The sequence below is a fragment of the Halichoeres trimaculatus genome, unplaced genomic scaffold (genome assembly GCF_033239565.1).
Source record: "Halichoeres trimaculatus isolate MK-OKI-2021-1 unplaced genomic scaffold, fHalTri1.1 fHalTri1_scaffold_8, whole genome shotgun sequence".
NCBI classification, from domain to species: domain Eukaryota; kingdom Metazoa; phylum Chordata; class Actinopteri; order Labriformes; family Labridae; genus Halichoeres; species Halichoeres trimaculatus.
In genome coordinates this window covers 37,498,577-37,515,114 of record NW_027437186.1, presented here as the reverse complement: position 1 = coordinate 37,515,114, position 16,538 = coordinate 37,498,577, and the positions used below count along the sequence as shown (strand labels likewise).

The window sequence follows — 16,538 nt, the reverse complement described above, 5'->3', positions numbered from 1 at the left end:
GAGGCCACAAACAGTGAGATTGTGAAATGAAGAACCAGCCTCTGTTTGTGTCATTTGTGTCATCATAGATTCACCACATGGTTGGTATTTTAGGCTCTGTGTGACAGCTGGTTTTCATGACTCAGTACAATGTTACTTGCCTGGTTTCTACACTGCAAAAAAATGGAAAGACAAGTCAGTCAAATGATCAGTCCAGAAAAATCTCTTGTTTTAAGATTTTATTCTAGTTTCAAGCAAATTTTCTCTTAACTTTTCTCTTGATCAGGTGAATTTGGCTTATTTTAAGTCTAAAGAGACATTTTCTGCTAAAAATCAGACAACAACACTTGATAAGATTTCAGTTTTTTTCCAGTAGCAGCCCCATCTCATGTCAGTATCTACGGTCAGTATATTAGCAGTATGTACTGTAAGAACAGTAAATCATTAACACACCAACATAAGACCTGGTACATGTTTTGGAAAGAAACTGAAGTTGTTTAAATGGTGCAAAAAAAAATTAGGAGTTTATTATTATTATTATTATTATTATTATTATTATTATTATTATTATTATTATTATTAATTTAAGTATCCTGTCTTTTTTTTTTTAATAATCATATTATTTCATTTTTTTAATTATCTGTTTATTTATGATTTACAAACTAAAACTAAAACTAAAACTGCTATCCTAATTAGGATTACCCTAATGTGACCAAACTGCATGTAATGTTATTGTATGACACACTTTATGAGAAAATTAAAGAAAAACGCAAATTTACCTTTAACACTCACTTATTTTTCCTAGATTATTATTGTTATCATAATTAATATTATAATTATTATGTTTTGCGTGTGTAGTAAAAGTCTTTGTCAACAAACACAGAAAGCAAATTACCGTCTATGGTCATTTTAGATCTTAGATGTATCCAGACATTTTTACTCTGTTTTCCTTTGATGACTGTATGTTTCTGAGTTATAGGAGATGGACACCTGCTAGATTTCAGTAACACTGACTCTAAAGCGGTAGGAGAAAATGAAATGTATCCATGTCCATTTCCACTTGTGATTTTTGTGTCTATGAAAACACTCAATGAAATTTTTTCTGCTTTGCGTTGTCCTTTTGGGCTGCTTCAGCACCCGTACCTTAACTGTCCTAATAGGCGCGCATCTCGATCTCTTCGACTATTTAGCCTCTCCGCTACAGGTCACAGCGGGGCTGTCGATATGTGATGAAAAATGTACTGAGGTGCTTAAAAAAGTCCTGTGGAAGGAAAAACAAAAAACAAAAAACAAAAATATGACGGTGATTCTGGTCTCATTGATAAAATCCTAAACGCACCGCACCCAGAAACAACGGGTCAGGTCTATTCAGGGAAGTGGGCTGTTATTCTTTACTCTTATCAGAGTTCATGTCCAAAGGTAAGAATAATAACATGTAAGTCCCAGGACAGTAGACCAGAAAGACTCATTAAGACGTTGTGTAACCGCTTAGTGAGCCCTGAGGTGTAGCTCGTCTGCAGAGCTCCGGGGAAACCGACAGGTGGCGCACTCAGGGCGAGCATGGCTGATCGAGGAGCGAGGATTGTGATTATCGGCTGTGGGATATCAGGAATATCAGCTGCTCACAGACTCATCCACGCTGGTTTCCAGAATGTGAGGATACTGGAGGCGACCTCAAGATGTGGAGGACGGATTAAAACAGACAGACTGGGTGAGAAGATCCACGCTCCGTGTTTTACTTTCACTTTCACTGGACTGGGTCAGGGTGCAGCAGCTGGGGTCAGATCTAAGGTCCCACAACCCGATGGTCCCACAGCCCTATGGTCCCCCTTTCTAAAACTTCATTTCACTTAAAATTAGGCCCTATTTCCCCACATTTCTATTTTTATTTTTATTCTTTTTTCAGAATAAATTCTTGTGTCTACTTTCACTGGGTCAGGGTTGGGTACTTTTCGCCTTTGAAACAATACTTACTGCAAAATACAGAAATCTTAGCAACTGCTTTTGTCTTATTTTTAGTTAAAAAAAAAAATCTTATTCCACTCAATATGAGCCACATTCATCCAATCAGTCCAAGAAAATGTCTTGTTTTAAGTTTTTTAAAGACCAAATGATGTCTGAATTGCTTGTAATAAGTGATAAAATATCTGCTAATGGAACAAGAAAAATGATGCACATCCAGTTTCTTAATACTAGAATAATGTCTCAATACATGTAACTTTTCTCTTCTTCCAGATTTTTTATACTTGTCTTTAAAGTTCCCATCTCCTGCTCCTTTCCTGCAGTTTAATCTGGATCATTGATGTCTTCATGAAATGGTAGTAACATGTTTTGGTCCAAAAAGCCAATAAATCAAGCACAGCAGCATTGTTTCCAGGCTCTCATAGCCCCTCTGTTCAGAACGCTCTGATTTAGTGGGCGTAGCCTTCATATGTAAATGAGCCACCGCTGATACCGCCCCGCTCTTCCACGTCACTGAGAGCGGCGCCACGAGCTCCGAGTGCACAATGTTTAGAAAACAGAGAAGCTCCTTTACCGTAACATTACAGGCTAAAACAACAGGCTAACTGCAGCTAAAGTTAGCATCCTGAAGCTAACACAGAGACAGGGGGGACACTGAGGAAAAGCTCTTCCATCTGCTCCACAGCACACAGCATTTAAAATACTCACATTTCCAGGGTCCCAGGTTTGTTGGAGGATGGTTGGTAATGGGCCTGGATTCAGGACCAGTCTATTGGCTAGCCCTCTGTTGGACTGTCCAAAGTTGGAAAAGCAGTCGGCCGTGAAGTGACTAGCACACACATGCTCAGTTTTACTGAGTGTAGCTGGAACATTTCCTGATAAATGAACTCTAGACACTTAGTCTGTCTTCTTCAGAGATGGGAAGCTTGAGCATGGAGCTATGTGGCTGTTTACAGCCAGAAACAGAGCAGTGATGGCTCTTCAAACAGCTGGTTTTAGGTCAGGATTTTACATTCACAAGCTCTACTAAGAACAGGTTTGGTCATTAAATATCACATTTTGTGGGCTGGGAGGAAAGACAAAGACCCACACATTTCACTAAAAGACTTAATAAAGTGATTTTTGCAGAATATGGGACCTTTAAAAGAAGTTGAATGTACTCATAATTCTCCTGTTTCTGTCCCTGTTTTCACTTCAGGTGATACCATCACAGAAATAGGTGCGAGTTATATCCACGGTCCATCAGAGGAAAACCCACTGTTCTGTCTGGCTCGGGATTATGGCCTCCTGGATCCAGAAGCTGCAAATCCAGAAAACCAGGCCATGGACATCGATGAGCGTCCACCCTGGGTCTCAAACTTTTTCAGCAGCTCAGGTTCCCGAAACTTTTCCATCATGAATATTTAAATCCTCAGAAAACAGAATCACAGAAGAGCAGCTCTGATTGTTGTTTTTTAAGGGTTAATTGGTGGTTTTTAATGGTGTTAATTTGGTCAAAATTTGATTTTCATGGGTATTTTTTTAAAACACAAACTCTGATTGGACTGTAGGGGTGACTTTGTTATTCTCACTACTTGCTGTGTTTATCCTGCGTTGTGTGTAGAGTTTTGGTTTAATATCACCTTGTGTGTCCCTCAGGTCAGAAGCTGAGTGCTGAAGAAATGAGTCCTGCTCTGGACTTATTTAACGAGCTAATCGATGATTCGTCACAACTCAGGGTTAATGAAGGAAACTCCTGGCGAAGCGTGGGACAGTTCATTAAGTCAGAGGTAAACACTCTGTAATAGCTGGGATCGGATGCTGAACTAAAACCAGTCAAATTAAAAGCTGTTTATCTTTCATCTCTGTGTACAGGCCCGAAAACGAGCCGCAGAGAGGTGGGGAAACAAAGAGCGGACCACCCGGGAGCAGCTGCTGTGCGCCGTCAGCGCCGTGCTGAAAGGCGAGTGCTGCAGCAGCGCAACGCACACCATGGAAAATATTGACCTGCTGGGGTTTTCTATGTACAAGAGCCTGCCTGGACTGGACTGCACAATCCCAGGGTTTGTACTCCACCATCTCCTCAACTGCCTCCACTGTAAACCAAGGGTGGTGCTGTTCTGTCACCACCTGGTTGATGATATCAGACTTATTTAAGATAAACCACCACCGAATTCCTGACCTACAGATACCAAACATTTAATGCAGAAAATAAAACACTCTTTGTTTTCCTCTGTGCAGAGGTTTTGAAGGCCTGGTCAAAAACCTGATGGAGGAACTTCCTGCTGATTTGGTGACTTACAACCAACCTGTGCAGCGAATCCACTGGAACGATACGGAGAGCAGAGCCAACACGGTGACAGTGGAGTGTGACGGTGGGCAGAGGATCGCTGCTGATCACGTTATCGTCACTGTGCCTTTAGGTAGATCTCTGCACACACTCTGTACTGGATTCAACACAGTTTAATTATGTGATTTACAGGAATGAGGGCTGGGTGTTGGCAGGAACCTCTCGATACGCATCACGATACAATAATATCACAATGTATCATAATATTGTGATATATTGCGATATTCTGCACCAAGGCAAGGCAAGGCAAGTTTATTTGTAGAGCACAATTCATACACAAGGCAATTCAAAGTGCTTTACAGCTAACATAAAATAAAATCACAATAGGCAAAATAAAATCATTGCATAAAATCACATCATAAAACATTAAAATGATTAATTAAATTAAAAGAGGAGAGTGCAGATAAAATCCTTTCAGTTGTTGTATGCTATGCTGAACAGAACTGTTTTCAGCCGGGCTTTGAACATTGCCAGAGTTGAGGCCTGTCTCACATCTTCTGGCAGACTGTTCCAGATTTTAGGAGCATAAAACTGGAATGAAGCCTCACCGTGTTTAGTCCTGACTCTGGGCACCAGCAGGAGACCTCTCCCTGAGGTTCTCAGAGACCGAGTTGGTTCATATGGTTCTAGCATGTCCAAGATGTACTTTGGTGCTAGACCATGAAGGGACTTGTAAAGAAGCAGAGCTGTTTTAAAGTCTATTCTCTGAGCCACAGGAAGCCAGTGCAGAGACCTGAGAACTGGACTTATATGGTCGTATTTCCTGGTTCTGGTCAGGACCCGAGCAGCAGCGTTCTGGATGTACTGCAGCTGTCTTACAGCTCGTTTTGAGAGTCCAGTGAGCAGGCCATTACAGTAATCTAACCTGCTGGAGACAAACACGTGGATCAGTCTCTCTAAGTCAGGTTTAGACACTATTCCTTTAATCCTGGCAATGTTTTTGAGATGGTAAAAAGCCGCTGATGTTATTGATTTGATGTGGCTGTTAAAGTTCAGGTCTGAGTCCAATATCACCCCTAGATTTCTGACCTGGTTACTCACATTTAGAGAGAGAGTCTGAAGGTGACTGATAACCCTTTCTCTTTGTTTCTGTGGGCCACAGACAATGGTTTCAGTTTTGTCTGAGTTCAGCTGGAGGAAATTGTGGTCCACACCAGTGGTCCCCAACCTTTTTTGCGCCTCTGTCCAGTTTAATGCCAAACAATATTTTCACAGACAGACCAATATTCTGTCTCCTCACTGGCTCTTTTACGCTGCCAAAAGAAACTTTCTAAAGATGTTTGTTTTTTGTCCATTTTGCTAGCTTGGCGGGTTTGGCGTCAAGAATGAGTCATAGACGTGTATGACGGAGAGAATCTGGTCATTTTTTGAATAAAACATTATTCAGGATCGGATAACAAATCAAAATGAAATTATGTAAGTTGAGTATTTTTATTTTTTTTTGTGCGGCCTGGTACCAATTGACCGATGGACCAGTACTGGTCCACGACCCTGGGGTAGGGGACCACTGTTCTACACAGTTAACTAAGAAAGAAATGTTGATGATGAATATGTAAATTAAAATATTACTCGACATTAAAAGGACCAAGGAAAACACAAAAACCCACATCATCAAGTTTAGAAATTAAAAAATTTGAATAAACTGTGAGATGATATTTACTATACAATCTATTGGCAACATATAGAGTAGTAGCTCTTTGGCGCCATCTGCTGTAGTGGAAGTGTGGAAGTTGTAGTTCACTTCCAACTCAGCTAAAATATGAACTTTATTTCTCCAAAAATATCGATATCTGTGGTCAAAGTATCAGGATATATTGCTGTATCAATATTTTTTACACACCTCTAGGGACAATGCATATTAATTAACATTTCTGTAAATATGCTAGAGTTAGCCAAAAGGCTAGTTTCTGTCTGTAGTCCCTGCCCTGATATTAAAGTAGGAAACCTAAAAAGCACAAGATAAGATAAAACAAAGCAGAATAAAATGTGTGAGGAGCCAGTTATTAGAAAACAAATCACATCCTAAAGTTTAACATTACTAGAATAAAATAGAATAGAATAGAATAGAATAGAACTTTATTGTCATTGTAACAAGCACAACGAAATTGAAGCCACAGCAGCAATCAAGAAAACCAAATTAAGAAAGTGTATAGAAAGTGTAAAAAGCTCCATAAGAAAATAGATGCTGACAGCTTGTCCATCATTGTCCAGTCAGCCAGCCTCCACCTCCACAGGGTCCAGGACTGAGCTTCTTCAGCAGTCTGTTCAGTCTCTGTCTCCTGGATCCTGTCTGCTCACAGCAGGTGAAGCTCTTCACATGTGGCGTTGGTGTCTGCTGTTAGCTCTGTTAGCCATGTCTGTGAATAGCATGATGCTACTCTGCCCTCTGGTATTCCATCTGTTGCTGGGTTAGCACAGCTAGCTCGTCCATCTTATTGGAGATAGATCTTACGTTCCCAATAACGATGGATGGAAGGACAGGTCCATGTCGTCACTTCTTAGCTCACACCTGAGAACCAGCACGTCATCCTCACCTCCTTCTCCTCACCTTGTGGGAAACATCTGGCCTTGCACCAGTTAGCACTGAAATGCTACAAGCTGCTAACAGTTGATTTCACATGTAAACAATGCAGCCATGGTTACATGTAGGATCTCCAGACAAACACAGGAGAAAAGAAGTAAAAATATCACTGAAGCCACAAAAAGTTTGGTGTCCATGACCAACAAATGAACTGTACAAAGTAATGATCCACTCCAAATACAAAGGTTATGAAAAGAAGAGAGAGCTGCTGCATGATCCAACATCATCAGATACAAAAGGAAAATGAGCTCAGTGTAAATGGTCTCACAGCAGCCTGATCTTTCTCTCTCCAGGTTACCTGAAGAAGCATCACTCGGCTCTGTTCAATCCGCCTCTGCCCACACACAAGCTGAACTCCATCCACAGACTGGGGTTTGGAACATGCAACAAAATATACGTGGAGTTTGGTTCCCGGTGGTGGGACGCTGACTGTGAGATCATCTACCTGGTGTGGAACGACGAGGTCTGTGGTCCAGGAGTGAATCCCTGATCCACTGATGAATGTAATCTTTTGATAATAAGCTCTTGTGTCTCCAGGAGGACGTCGTGGACCAGGTGTCAGATTTAAAAAGCTCCTGGATTAGGAAGATGTCGGTTTTCACTGTGCTCAAACAAGCGAAGAAGGCACCAACATCTGAGGCATCGAGTCATGTTCTGTGCGGATGGATCGCAGGACATGAGGCAGAGCATCTGGAGCCGTTAACAGAGCAGGAAGTCAGAGCGTCCCTCACAGGGCTTTTCCACACATTCACAGGTGTTTGTTTCTGCTGTTCAGCTCATGAAAACATGAATTTCTGCAGAGTTTACCCAGTTTGTCAGTGTGAGGTGAAGCTGGGAAACATTTGAATGATCCTGGGTCATTTGTCTTCAGGCGACCTGTCTGTAACACCACAAAGGATCCTGTTCACTCAGTGGTTCAGAGACCGCTGGACGTGTGGATCGTACTGCCACCCAGCGATCGGCTGCTCAGCCAAAGATCTAGAAAACATGATGGAGCCTCTGCCCACAGGGGATTCGCAAGCACAGGTAACACGCTTCATCACACGAAAACACACACGTTAAAACATCCGAAAACATGACCTGGATCAAAATCTGTGTGTGTGTGTTGTCTCTGCTCGTCTCAGCCCCTGCAGGTCTTGTTTGCCGGAGAGGCGACTCATCCTCACTTCTACTCCACGGTCCACGGAGCTCTGCTCACAGGATGGAGGGAAGCTGATCGACTCATCGGTCACTACGCCTCCTTCACTTCCTGTCGTCATCCACAAAGAAAAGAGACCGACACACACAGATGAACAGACTTCACAGTTCTGGTGTCACTTTATGAATTATTTACTTTGCACATTTTTTTAGATTTACTGTGTTTTTATTTCCTGTTCTGTGTCAATGAGACGAGACCAACATGATTTTAAACCATTTCATGCACAGAGTTTTTCCCAACCCTGCAGCAGCTCAGGGAAACAGACAATGCAACATTCATGCTTTTTCATACTTTGTCAATACATTACACGTTGAAAACAGTGGGCGAATATGTTTGTTTTACCTCCAAACTCTGATTGTAGTGTTTGCATGGACAGACCTCTGAGTGGTTTAAAACGGCCTGCTTCCATTATAGGTGATTAAATCTGACGCTGATTAGGATTCATGACTTTATGAGCAATAAAGGAAATAAAGATACCACTTTAATGCTGGGAGTTCTTACGGTAAGAAATAAACTTAACGACCTCTGTCAGAGCAACTCTGGTCCCCAGGGGGGATTAACACTCTGTTGACGTATGGTTTCATGACACATACAGGACACTAGATGGCAGCATTTTCCCTCAGAAAAGACACCAACAAGTTTTTCATCTTTTTTTCTTTTATTGAGCAGGTCTCAATAAATAAAGACCAACATTACAGACACTTGCTCCACATAAATACAAATGAAAACAAATGAAAGAAAAGAAAAAAAAGAAGGGGCATATAAATAATGTTAATAATAAATTAAAATAAATGTCAATTTCTAGATGCTGAAAGAAAAATCTTCTCCAAGATATTTGTTAAAAAGATCAACTGTTCTGATGCTTTTTCTGTATCTATCAATTTATATGTAATCTAAATAAAGTTTGAGTCATTTAAAAAAAAAAAAAAACTTAAAAAAAAGGGGGAGAAAACAAGGGGTGCGTTTTGTTTTTTTCAATTCATGGGAAAAAATTTAGTTTACATTTGTGAATATGAGATTTACCAAATAAAATAATTTTAATTGCGATAAAGTCTATGTCTTTAAATTACGTTTTTGGAACAGTTTATCATCAACAAGTAAAATAAAATAAAGAATCAATGATTTGTGTAAAATTAAATGACAGCGATGAAAAAGAATAAAAAGGTGGTGCATAAAACTTTTTTAACCCCCTTAACATCCCTTTGTAACATCCGCATAAATGTCTTACCGTTACCTGCTTCCGGTGAATTTTTTTATTTTTATTTATTTATTTATTTTGTACGATTTTTTCCCATCTTAAACCTGTCCTTTCTAGAGTCACGACGACAGAATTATGGTCTGGCTGCCGTATTGTGCAGATCACATTTACTTTTCTAAGAAGAGCCATTTACCTGCTACCGTTATAAACGACCATTATTTTGAAACTTCCAACCGGAAGTATTTTTTTCCCCCTCGTTACCGATCTCCACTTAAAGGAAGCGCAGCTCATATTTTCCTCCCAGTGGAGTAAACCGCTATCGCAGAACTAGCCCGCTCTGGTTCCGGCTGTGGCCCACGGTACCGTGACTATGGACTCCAGAATAGTGATCATAGGATCCGGAATAGCGGGAATATCAGCCGCTCACAAACTGATCAAGTCTGGGTTTCATCATGTGCGGATCCTGGAAGCGACTGGAAGAAGCGGAGGACGCGTTAAAACCGGCAGATTTGGTGAGAGAAGATCTGCAACGATAGAAACTGTCACAACTAAACAGCAGTTTGCATAATGTTTGACGTTAGGAAATAATTAACAACTCTTAAAAAATTAAAAAGCTCATTATTGAAGCCTATTTCAAAAGTCTACCAGGGGCGTGTCAAACAGGGTGGCACATGGGGCCCCTGTGGTCAGGTGATCAATCAGGACCTTTAAAACTTTGTTTGGCTTCTTGTCAACCATGATTGTTTTGATACTAAACAATTTTGGCTGGGTCCAAACAAAGTAAAACCTTTTTTTGCGTTCTATTAAAGTTTATATTAATATTGAAGTTTTATCGGTGAATATACAGAATTTTTTTTAGGTAAAAAAAATGGCGCTCACAAGATTCATATGTTTCCACTCTGTTGTATAACTTTATGACACTAGAGAAAATGTAAACATGTCAGTGGTTGAGCAAATATGATTAACACTAATACGTTTTATTCATATAGCGCTTTTCAAAAACTCAAAGACACTGTTCAATGATCAAAATCATATCAACCAATGTGTGATTATTTATGTATTTGAATATACTTCAGGCCAGCCTTGCATTATTCAAAGGGTCATAAAATGACCCCATATATAATACTTGAAGAATACTTTATTTATGATACTTATGATACTTTATTTATATAGCATTTTTTTTTAAGTGACAAAGTGCTTATGAATGCAATAAAATAAACCAGTAGCAGCAAAACAGATAATATCAAAATAATATAAGATAAAAAATAATGTGTTATCATATTTTTTTTAATGTTTTTTTTCTGAAGGTGATAAAGTAGTCGAGATTGGGGCGAACTGGATCCATGGACCATGTGAGGAGAACCCAGTGTTTCGTCTGGCCCGACAGTACGGGCTCCTGGATCCAGAGGCCCTGATCCCAGAGAACCAGGAGATAGAAATAGGGGGCATTCCTCCCTGGGTTCCCAATATATTTCTCAGTTCAGGTATTGAATTTTTTAAATCCCAGATATCATTAAGACTGAGCTACAGTAGGACTTAATATGGAGCAGCTACACTGTGACCTTTGACAAATTAAGAAAAACAGTGAGTCTGGTTTCATTTAGACACAGTGTGATATACAGGTGGTTTAGTTTCAGCAGGAAGTGCCAGGTAAGAACACAGCTGTTCAACAGGTCTTTCTGTTGTAAGTTATGTTTATACAGCTAATCTTAGTTTGAGTCTTTTCTTGGGCTTTTCTTTTTTGCTTTCAGCCTGTGTTTTATACTTTAGCCCGTGTTTTAGCTTTTAGCACTTTTTTAGCCCTTGGACAGTATTTTAGCTTTTAGCCTGTGTTTTAACCTTGAGGTCACATTGAAGCCTATAGTTTTTGTTTTTTGCTTTCAGCCTGTGTTTTAGCCTGTAGCCTCTTTTAACTTTTAACCCTTTGTTTTAGCCCTTACACCGTATTTTAGCTTTTAGCCTGTGTTTTAACCTTGAGATCACACTTAAGCCTATAGTTTTTGTTTTAGCTCTTAGCCTGTGTTTTAGCCTGTAGCCTCTATTAACTTTTAACCCTTTGTTTTAGCCCTTACACCGTATTTTAGCTTTAATCTTGTGTTTTAACCTTTAGCTCATGCTCTATCTCTCCTGTTAATCTTTCTTCTGCTCTTCTGTCTTTAAAGCTGCTTCACCATCAGTTTCAGTTCATAAAACTCTAAAATCTCAAGAAAATCTTTGAACTCAACACAGTAAATGCCAAGAGAGCTAATTTGGAGATTTTCGTCCTTTTCTGCAGACGAAGAGGTTTCACACTACATTCTTTAATGCCAGCCAAAACACACATTCCCACACACACCTCAAATCAACATGTATGTCAAATGTTCAAACCTCTGGGTGTGTTCCTGTCATGTGCAGGTCAGAGGCTGACGCTTGAAGAACTGGATCCTGCCAGAGAGATGTTTGATAAACTGCTGACAGAAAGTTCAGAATTCGCAACCAAAGGAGGAGAGCCCACTGCCAGCGTGGGAGACTTCATCCGCTCAGGGGTACACAGACTTAAATAATGACACCAGCCACCAGTTTGTGCATCCCACAGGGCTGAAGAGCTGCCTTTTCCTCATACAGGTGCAAAAACAAGCAGTGGAGGAGTGGAAGGATGTGGATGCCAAGACGAGGTCTCTGAGGCTATGTGCCATCAGCCACCTTCTGAAGCAGCAGTGCTGCGTGAACGGGACTCACAGCATGGATGAGGTCGGCCTGGGGGCTTTTGGTTTGTACAAGTGCCTTCCTGGACTGGACTGCACGTTCCCCAGGTACAAGCTCCAGCTTTTCCAAACATGCAAACAGATGATTTATCAATACTGCGTAAAAGCTGGATTCCCCAGGTTATTAAGAAGAGAGGGATGTGGCTTCAATAAAAAGGCACACCTTGTGCAAATTGTGCTTTTGGTTAATCTGGACATTATTTCCTCCTCCTGCAGGGGCTATGAAGGCCTGATTACAAACCTGTTGGCGGAGCTCCCTCCTGATCTGGTGACCTACAATCGGCCTGTGAGCTGCGTCCACTGGAACGACGCGGAGAGGACAGAAAAGCCTGTGATGGTGGAGTGTGATGACGGGGAAAAGATCGCTGCTGATCACGTTATCGTCACTGTACCTTTAGGTAGGATCAGATGCTTCATCATCAGCAGTATAAACTCTCTTTATTTAGCACTGAGCTCACCTCCCCTGCTTGTTTTGTTTTCTAAGGCTACCTGAAGAAGCACCACTCAGCCCTGTTCTGTCCTCCTCTGCCTCTGCACAAGCTGCACTCCGTCCAGAGACTCGGCTTTGGCACAAACAATAAGATATTTGTGGAGTTTGACTCACCGTGGTGGGATGAGGACTGCGGGGCCATTTTCCTGGTGTGGGACGATGAGGTGAGATGAATGGGTGCGTGTAGACGCTGGAGTCTATTACAGCTCATAAATGATGTTTGATAACCTGGAATCAGATGGTGATAAAGCCTTTTCTCACTGAGGCAGATAACCTTTGTTACACAAAATAAATATCATGGTCCAGGGTTGGTAATCTGCTGTAATAAATTATAAGCAATAAAATACAACCAACAAAATCCAGTCACATAATTAGTGATAAAAACAAGAATTAAAATTAGAAAATCTGTCATAAAAAATTGAAGAAAATATAAGAATATGATGGAGAATAACTCCCTGCCCCTTTTACAAAAGAAAAGTAAAAAAACCCCAAAAGTATTTCGCAATGATCCCTCCAGGCCAGGGGTGGCCAACCAACAGGAGACAAAGAGCAACATCACACATGTGGTCTAACAAACGCACTTCCTCTTGCACAAAAACTAAATGACACAAAATGAAAATCAGTATGTTTCCAAATTTCAAAACTGGATTTATTGTTTGTGAGCGTGTTTAAATTTGTAGTTGGAGCCGTGTCAAAGACAAATGTATTTTTTGTTCTTCAATGGACAAAGTTCAATTTATCCATCCATCTATCTATCTATCTATCTATCTATCTATCTATCTATCTATCTATCTATCTATCTATCTATCTATCTATGTAAATACCTATGAGCACATAAGCAATTAAGTGGAGTACATGTAGAGAAGAGAAACTGAAACTTAAGTATCAATCTCATCACCCAACACTGATCCATCCCAGACGTTGGCATCAGTATATGAACACTTAAGATTGATTCAACTATATATATATATATATATATATATATATATATATATATATATATATATATATATATATATATATATATATATATATAAATATTTATATATATATATATATATATATATATATATATATATATATATATATATATATATATATATATATATATATATATATTATGAATGAATCAAAAAGCCACATGCAGCTCACAAGCCGCAGGTTGGCCACCCCTGCTCCAGTCAGTCTGAAGGGAAACAGTTTCTCTAATTTTTAGCAGACTCTCACAGCTATGAAAGTTCTTTGACTCTTGTGTAAGTGCTCATTTTATTTCATATTTTTAGCTTCACTTTTAGGGAGTTGTTAGATCATCCATCATTTATTCAGAGTCAGCCTGTCTGTGCGTTTACATGCAGCTCAAGAAATGGGATTAGTCATTGCAAGATCGGACTGTTGAAATACATGTTAACAGCTCAGTCAAACCAAAATCAGACAAAGCACAGCTCGATTGGCACACCAAGGTAATGTGATCACTATCAGACAGTGGTTGGATTTCATATGAGTAGGCAGTTCAGGAGTTCAGCTAAACGAGGAAGTAGATGACTGTGATAGATAGGGTCACTGTGCTCCAACACAACGAACAAACACCATGGCACACAGTGAAGCTAGTTTGATACGCATGCAGCTTCACTTACCAAAAAAAGACAGCGCCATCTATCAAAGTGAGCTATGACTTTAACCAGGCTGCTGCATTCATGTAAACATCCTAAGTGTTTATGTCATTGTCTCTTCTCATGTTTAGGATGAAGTGGTGGACCAGGTGTCAGACATAGAGAGATCCTGGGTGAAGAAGCTTTTCGGCTTCACTGTCCTCAAACCCACTGAGAGGTCAGGGATCGTCTAACACGGAAAGGGATTTGTTTTAAACTGAGAATAAATGTAGATCAAACATTAACTGAAGATGCTCTTTACCCTCCAGGTACGGCCATGCTCTGTGTGGCTGGATTGCCGGCCATGAGTCGGAATACATGGAGACGCTGTCTGAACAAGAAGTCACACACTGCATCACACAAGTGGTGCGCAGGTTCACAGGTCAGTCGACACGAACATTAGGCAGCGATTCTCCTCCATTAAGAGGTGGTTAATATCTCACTGGGTCAGGATCTCAGAGAGCCTGGTAGAGGACTGTGTGTGTACTGTGTGTGTTCAGGAAATCCAACCATCACCCCGAAGAGGATCCTGTGCTCTCAGTGGTTTCATGACCCCTGGACGTGCGGATCCTACAGTTTCCCAGGGAAGCTCTGCTCAGCTCAGGACCTGGAGAACATGATGGAGCCTCTGCCGACCAAAGGATCACCTGCACAGGTACCACAGAGCACACACACCATCTCACACTCACTCAGACTGAGGTCTTTTGGAGTGTGCAGGACTCTGCTCAGGACTTTTTACGACTCTGTGGTGGCTTCTGCACTTTTCTATGCAGTGGTCTGCTGGGGAGCGGGGAGTACAGAGAGGGACAGAAAGAGACTGAACAGACTGGTCAGGAGGGCTGGTTCTGTCCTGGACTGCTCCCTAGACTCCCTGGAGGAGGTGGGTGAGAGGAGGATGCTGACAAAACTTACATCCATTATGGACAATCCCTCTCACCCACACATGAGACTGTGGGGGACTTGAGTAGCTCCTTCAGCAGCAGACTCAGACTCCCACCCTGCAAGACAGAGCGCTACCGCAGGTCATTCCTCCCTTCTGCAATAAGACTTTATTACACACACACCTGAACCCTCACCAGTATGACATCAAACATTCAATAAATACATGTCCTGTGCACTCCGTACCAGTTCTCATTGTAAATTTTCACTGTAAAAAAAAACAATCTTTGTATATATTGCTCCAATATAAATATGTAAATAGTAATATTTTTTCTACTTTTCTATATTTCTTTATTTCTTCATATTTCTTCAAATTTCTAATTTTATATTCTCATATTCTATTTTTTATTGTTATCGCATTACTGCACTTTGTTTTTTTCGTGAGCTGCTGTGGCAAAAAAAAATTCCCCCAAGGGGGATCAATAAAAGAATATTCTATTCTATTCTTCTTCTATTCATTCAGATGAATGAAGACTCTGAGCTCTAACCACTGGTTCTGTTTTAGCCCCTGCAGGTTTTGTTTGCAGGAGAAGCCACTCATCCTTTCTACTACTCCACCGTCCATGGGGCTGTCCTCAGCGGGTGGAGAGAAGCTGAGCGGCTCATCTCTCATTACTCCGTCCAACAGTCTGTGCCCAAGTCGAACCTTTGATGAAACATGCTGCTTTTAACCACAACAAACCTACAACACTCGCATTTTAAACAATTAAACTGCCTTTTTTTCACAGTGTGGTGATTCTAATCTTAAGAGAATCTGACGCATTGCAAGAATATTAATGATTCAAACAGCTAAAAACTTAAAGACTTTCAGTGACCTGATGTCAAACTGTCTGACCTGTTATCACATTGAACAACTTGTCTTTGCTTTTTTATTCACTTTATCCGTGTTTATGTTTCTGATTTGGAGCTAAAATATGACACTACTTCAGGATATGATTTCAGAGTGAATTAGAGGGGTTGTTCGGCGGCAGCTTTTTAAAATTCAGCGTAAAATCCTCAGCTGTTGAAATGAAGGGACTGAAATGATGCTGTGGGGTCAAATGTATTGAATCAAAACTGAACTTTTACTTTTAATGTAACACAAATTATATAATTGAATTATTAATTATTTCTTTATATTTTTTAGAAATTATTTTTGCTGTCATATTATTTGCAAAAAAACATATTTAATCAATAAATTTGCAAAGTGTGTTGATAAAATGTAAAATGTTCTACCTATATTTGACAAGTAAATATTTTTGCACTAATTTGCATATTTTTTTCACGTGAATAAAGGTTCAATTGTCCTATATAATAATTTTTTTTTGCTCTTGTGATGATTCCTCTGATTTTGCCTTTTATTGGAGAAGTGTGGTGTGTGATTATTAAACATGAGTCTGACCAAACATGTTCCATAAGCTTTAATTTTATTCAATTTATTTTTATTTATTTTTAACTTTGGGGCTTAATTTACTTTAACTGTAATACAA

The 16,538-nt window shown here is 40.1% G+C and overlaps 2 protein-coding genes across 5 annotated transcripts; both read left to right on the top strand.

Moving 5' to 3' along the window:
- The first annotated feature begins 1,171 nt into the window (after positions 1-1,171).
- On the top strand, positions 1,172-8,803 carry LOC141795135 (peroxisomal N(1)-acetyl-spermine/spermidine oxidase-like). Of its 3 annotated transcripts, none has more exons than XM_074675912.1 (10): positions 1,172-1,398; positions 1,500-1,690; positions 3,140-3,316; positions 3,580-3,710; positions 3,796-3,983; positions 4,162-4,343; positions 7,145-7,314; positions 7,389-7,605; positions 7,723-7,877; positions 7,976-8,803. In XM_074675912.1, the coding sequence occupies exons 2-10, from the start codon at positions 1,540-1,542 to the stop codon at positions 8,141-8,143; spliced, it is 1,539 nt and encodes a 512-aa protein (XP_074532013.1). In that variant the 5' UTR covers positions 1,172-1,398; positions 1,500-1,539; the 3' UTR covers positions 8,144-8,803. The 3 variants fall into 3 exon arrangements, with proteins under 3 accessions (XP_074532013.1, XP_074532012.1, XP_074532011.1); XM_074675911.1 differs by having other exon boundaries at positions 1,472-1,690; XM_074675910.1 differs by having other exon boundaries at positions 1,172-1,690.
- Positions 8,804-9,494: 691 nt separating this feature from the next.
- On the top strand, positions 9,495-16,415 carry LOC141795619 (peroxisomal N(1)-acetyl-spermine/spermidine oxidase-like). Of its 2 annotated transcripts, none has more exons than XM_074676581.1 (10): positions 9,495-9,759; positions 10,555-10,731; positions 11,642-11,772; positions 11,852-12,039; positions 12,208-12,389; positions 12,476-12,645; positions 14,223-14,308; positions 14,400-14,512; positions 14,631-14,785; positions 14,904-15,340. In XM_074676581.1, exons 1-10 carry the CDS (start codon positions 9,618-9,620, stop codon positions 14,949-14,951), a joined length of 1,392 nt encoding a protein of 463 aa, XP_074532682.1. In that variant the 5' UTR covers positions 9,495-9,617; the 3' UTR covers positions 14,952-15,340. The 2 variants fall into 2 exon arrangements, with proteins under 2 accessions (XP_074532682.1, XP_074532681.1); XM_074676580.1 differs by lacking the exon at positions 14,904-15,340 and adding an exon at positions 15,575-16,415 and having other exon boundaries at positions 9,497-9,759.
- The last annotated feature ends 123 nt before the right edge of the window (positions 16,416-16,538 follow it).